The sequence below is a fragment of the Mesitornis unicolor genome, unplaced genomic scaffold (genome assembly GCF_000695765.1).
Source record: "Mesitornis unicolor isolate BGI_N332 unplaced genomic scaffold, ASM69576v1 scaffold26024, whole genome shotgun sequence".
Taxonomy (NCBI): Eukaryota; Metazoa; Chordata; class Aves; order Mesitornithiformes; family Mesitornithidae; genus Mesitornis; species Mesitornis unicolor.
Genome location: NW_010181183.1, coordinates 22,652 through 27,810, shown reverse-complemented (window position 1 = coordinate 27,810; position 5,159 = coordinate 22,652). Strand labels below are relative to the sequence as shown.

Sequence of the window (5,159 nt, the reverse complement as noted above, 5' to 3'; positions counted from 1 at the left end):
AAAACACAACAATAAATAAAAGAAACACCAAAACCTGCGATATATGGTACAGGATGTGTGCGACAGAACCGTCATGGTGACGGTGGTAGCCCAGAGCTCTGCTTATCGCTGACCACCCCCCAGAGGGGACAGGGACAGCAAGGTGACATGTGGGAAGTGCAACTCCACCTCCCCATACCAGACCGTTACGGGAAAAAATGAGTAAAAAATAACACCACCGGCTGAGACAGAGCGGGGCAGGACGGCGTCAGCTCCTGGGGATGGCACCTTGAGCAGGCACAGGGGCCTGCAGGTGGTGGCTGAGGCTGGGCAGGCGATGGGGGTGCTGCTAGTTGCGACGGTACAGGCGATCCTGGGTGGCCACGCTGACCTTCTGCTGGTAGTCCTCCATCTTGTCATGCAGCTTCTGATAGAGCTGGGCGAGGGGCAGAGCAGGCATCAGAGACAAAGGCCCCCCACCCTGTCCCGCACCCTCAGGCAGAAACACCCTCCGTAGGGGGTTGGGAGCATTCTTCCTTTTCTCCAGGGCAGCTGTACCTACCTTGACATTGTACTGGTTGGTGGTGCTCTCCCGCAGTGCCTGGAGGAGCTGGTCGATGGCAGTGTAGGGCAACCACACCATGGGGGCTGTGGCCGACAGTGGGAACTGGAGGGGAGAGGAATCCCCATGTCACGTCATGCTCGTGGTAAAAATGCTCCTCCCCACAGCCACAGTGAGCAAGAGCTCCCAACCGCTATGTCTCAACACCCACTTGTCCTACTGGTTCCACTAAGGAGTCCCCTCTTCCCTAGAGTGGTTTATCCACATTCATTTCTCCTGGAAACACCATCACCCAAACTGTGGGCATAGGATCTGCCCCAAGGAACAGTCCCTGCTACATCTGACACTGCAGGTGAGCTCACCTCGATTCCAAAATACTGGTGTCCTTTGCCCAGCACTGCATCTACGTACTCCAAGACCAGCTCCACAGCCTCCTCCAGCAGATCATAGTTCAGGTAGAGACGCAGCAGCTGAGCAGCATCCACTTTCTGCAAGCAAAGGAGGAAACGTCGGCCAGGGAACGCTCCTGGGAGCCACCACGATGCCGAGAGGAACCTGCTCTGAGCCTCAGTAACAGGCACAAAGCATCTGTCATGGGTTCCCAGAACTGGGAACAGGAAGATTGAGCAAAGCTTGCAACGAGGAGGTGCTTGTCAAAGTAAATTTGTCCCGGCAGTTCTGGGACAGCTTGGGGTTTTGGCCAGCAGGCAATGTGTGCTGAGTGGTGACCCTCTCCCTGTTCTCACCTTGTAGCTGTTAATGAGCCAGTTGGGAAGAGGGATCCCATGTGCCAAGAGCTTGTTGATGACACAGCGATGGTACAGGCTGTTCTGGGATGGGTAACGCTCCAAGTAGGATGACAGCAGTCGCCAGGCTTCATCTGTGGTGCTGCAAGGCAATATTTCCCCTCAGAACCCAGGCCAGCAGTCCCTAAGACATTCTACAAGGCTAGGGTGTGCTCCAGGGGACCTGTCCTGCTGCCTGGGTTCAACGTGAGAGCTCAAGGCCTGGCAAAGCGTGGTGTGCTGCACAGAGCAGGCTGGGGACAGCGTGGGAGCACGCTGTTCCAGTCCCACAGGTCTGCTTTAAGAGGGTTTGATGAACCTGTAACCCTCTGAATTCCTGCAAGGCTTTTACCTCCAGAAAAGACTCCTTCTCACAAAGTGTGGCTCTGCTCTTCTCCACAGACAAAGACCTACCTGGACTCCTTGGTGGTCACCAAGGCAGAGAGCTGGTTTGCTGCTAACCAGTCCCAGGCCTCTGCCTGTGCTGCCTCCCCTCCCAGCTGCAGCTTGATGCACCTGCAAGACAGAGCAGTACAAAGATCGGTGCCTTCAGAGCCCAGCCCTGTCACCCTGCCATCATCAAAGCCACCCCCCACAGGACTATTCCCAAGCAACAGTCACAAATTAGCTGGCTTGGCAAGGAAAGGTTATTAGAGTGATTTCTAAGCGGCTCTAAGTGCCAGAGAGGAATTAAGAATGACTCTGATGTTCGCAAGCTTTACGGCCCTGAGATTGGGCAAGAGATGCCCTCTGCACATCCAGCCACAGGAACAGGTCACAGCAGAGCTGCAGAACAACTCTGCAGGAGTTACACAGCTTCTGTAAGCACGGAGAGGCAAAAGAGAAGAGGAATCCTGGGGTCAGAGATGAGGCAGGAGAGCAAACAGCTAGCACAAAGATCAGACAGAAGAGCACGTGCTCTGTCAACCACTATTTGAGAGCTGCTCAACAGCTTGAAGAGATCTCTTGTAAGCAGCTCACTGGGCAACAGGAGGAGTGTGCCATCAGCCAACTCACCAGAAAGGTCTTCTGAAAATGGTGAGGATCACCTGCAACTGTCAGAAGTCAGCTCTCTCCCCTGAGACCAGGGAGAAATCTCTGCCCTCCACTACCTGCTCAGGAAGTCTTCCTTCCTTTTCTTTTTCAGGTGTGAAGGGCAAGTTCCACCTCAAAACCACTGAGCCAGCAGCTGCTGAGGCTGTGCACAGCATTAGCAGCCACAGTGAGCAGACATGTCAGGACAGCACTGGCTTCTGACCCTGGGGAGCTGCAAGCTGAGCCCTTGCCAAGCATCATGCAGCACATGTCTCCGTAGCCACAGGTCACTCGAGGTGGGGAGGAGAAGCTCCCTACGTACTTGAAAGTGAGTCCCTCGAAGATGGGTGTCAAGGGCAGCTTGAACGTTTGGCACAGAGTGATGGCAGTGTCAAAGAGGCCGGCCCGGACCAGGAGAGCGAGCGTTTCCTCAGGTGTAGAATTGCCTGCAGGGAAGGAGGACCAGGTAAGCACCTCCCCCAGTCACACCCCAGTGTTCACTGGGGCTTAACCCCACACAATTTATCAGCAGAGTTATGGGGGCACCGTGCTTAGAGCCCAGTGCAAAACACCCTACAGCAGCGCACGGCTTGAGGCTTTCTTGGCCTTGGGAGCATCTGATGAGCCCAAGAGCTGACCCTGGAGGGGCTGCACAAAGCAGCAGTGACCCACTGAGCCGTCCCTAATCAGGTACCACCTGCAGAAAGACACAGGCAGCAACACATAGCCTGTAGTCAACTGCTGTGGCTGTTTTGGTGAGTAGGGAGGGGACAGCCTTGTCATTGGTGCAGCAGGCCTGTATCCAAGTGAACAAGGCATAAGCTCAGCTCTGCCCGCACAGGCAGGAGGGGCAGTGGCAGGAGGTGAGATAAAACAGCGGCAGTCAGCTCCCTGTGTCTCCAGTTTGCCCTCAACAGCTGTTCAATCCTTTTCCTGCAATCCCTTACTGGGAAGTTATCTCCTCCTCCTGATAATTAAAGAGGAAAAATGTGTCCATGTTGCATAACTCTTATAAGAGAGCGGCAGAATAGGGTCAGGGTGGGAGAGCTGCAGCTTTCTGCTCCTCAACGAGGAACAACTTTGATAAGCTGACGCTGTGTCGTGAAGCAGGATTGTCCAGGACAATAATTTAAGTCTCACAGCAAGTGTTTCTTCCAGGGCTTTCCAATTCTACTTTATCTGGAGGCAACTTCCAGCAACTCATGAGCTCAACCCCAGCCCCCAGGCTGCAGACCACCACTAGGGCTTGGCAAAGTCAAAAATGGTGGAAAACTTAAAACTGGTTCTCCCGATCTGCCTCGCCAAAGCTGAACTTGGTGGCAAGATTTCGTGATAGGGAGGCGAATTAAACAGACCCTGCCAGTTCCTGGGTTTGTCTCTGGGTCGAAACGAAATTGCTGCTTCCTCACCTGGGCTACAACTGAAAGCACAAACCTCAGGGGAAGTGAGAAGCGGCTGCACCGTGTCTCCCTTACCTGCCACAGCTGCTGTGGACAGGTCATGCTGCACCAGAGTCAGCCGGATCCGGGCCAACACACACTCTCTCTCCAAATCCTCCAGCTCCAGGATCTCAATTTGGCGAGCTGCTGTAACAGACCGACAAAAAGGGCTCTCAGCATTTTTAAAAAGGGCTCTCAGCATTTTTAAAAAGGGCTCCTCGGGCAAAATGCGTGCACCCCTCTACCATCCTAAGTGGAGTTCTACCACAGAAAGCACCAAAGGGGTCAAGTTTTGCTGCTCCTTGTTTGCTTGAACTGTGCCTGTGTCCTTGAGACAAACCTCCCACTCCTCCTCTAACAGAGCTGTTACCTAATGTTTGGTAACAGCTGCTGCTCTGACTGCCAGGCATATGCTGCAAAAGAGCTCATTCAGAAATAATTGTTTTAAAAATACCTGACATTCAATTTTTCTACCGTAATGCTGAGGATTACGAGTCTAACTGGACCCCACCACCCTGTGCTTTGGTAGGCAGAGTGGAGACCTTACCAGCAGAGACTCACTACATCAGCAGGGTTTCCAAGAGCACAAACAGTAAAAGTCTTGAACAACCAGAAACTGCCTCACAAAGGCTTTTTTTTTTTTAAATTACAAGTTATTTCCACAGAAAGCAAAAGCACTGACAAGACATCAAACTGCAGAGGAGTGTACACAGAAGCTCCTTAGGGGACAGCTGTTCCATTGCAGCATATTGCAACTGGGAGATGCTAATACTGGGAGAGTTAACTGCTTACAATCCCCCAAATTACTGATCTGACAGAGATGAGAGCTGCCCTGAGCCATGACCCAGCTCCCATGGGAGTAGCAGAGCTCTGAGGCCAGGGGAAAGGCTGTGGGAACACAAATAGGACTGGGCACTTACTTGGAACAGCTGTACACTCCCCGTCATGGCTTCTCTTTGGGGATGCTCCAGGGCGTTCATACTTGCAGGTAAAAAAACAGAAAGAGTTTATGCCCACTTGGTTTCCAAAGAACAGATTGCCTCAATACAGTACAGCCCCACCACCAGCTCTCTCCATTTCAAGCCCTGATTTGAATCAGAAAGGCCAGACAACCACCTGGCAGTTTAAGGTTACATTCATCTCTGGCTATCAGAAACACAGCATGGCATTAGCTGTTCACACTAAGGTCATCACCTCCCCACAAACAGATTTGAAACCCGAACCATGTGATAGTAGTTCTCTTTTTGACTGCTATTCCAGCTGTTTGGACTCCCCAAAAAGATTTGTTCTGTCTTCAACAAAAGGTGATATATTCCCACATTTTTATATATATGGAAAGGGTGACAGATAGGACCAATG

The 5,159-nt window shown here is 52.3% G+C and overlaps 1 protein-coding gene across 1 annotated transcript in view; it reads right to left on the bottom strand.

Annotated features, from left to right (window-relative positions):
• Positions 1–310: 310 nt before the first annotated feature.
• The window catches only part of NUP160 (nucleoporin 160kDa), a gene marked incomplete at its 5' end in the record, with an annotated part of 27,364 nt that continues 22,515 nt past the window's right edge, over positions 311–5,159 (bottom strand). Inside the window, 8 exons of the mRNA XM_010183354.1 lie at positions 311–415; positions 542–646; positions 904–1,029; positions 1,288–1,429; positions 1,741–1,842; positions 2,684–2,807; positions 3,837–3,947; positions 4,721–4,781. Coding sequence (XP_010181656.1) covers positions 329–415; positions 542–646; positions 904–1,029; positions 1,288–1,429; positions 1,741–1,842; positions 2,684–2,807; positions 3,837–3,947; positions 4,721–4,781 — 858 coding nt within the window. The remainder of the gene's footprint in view (positions 416–541; positions 647–903; positions 1,030–1,287; positions 1,430–1,740; positions 1,843–2,683; positions 2,808–3,836; positions 3,948–4,720; positions 4,782–5,159) is intronic.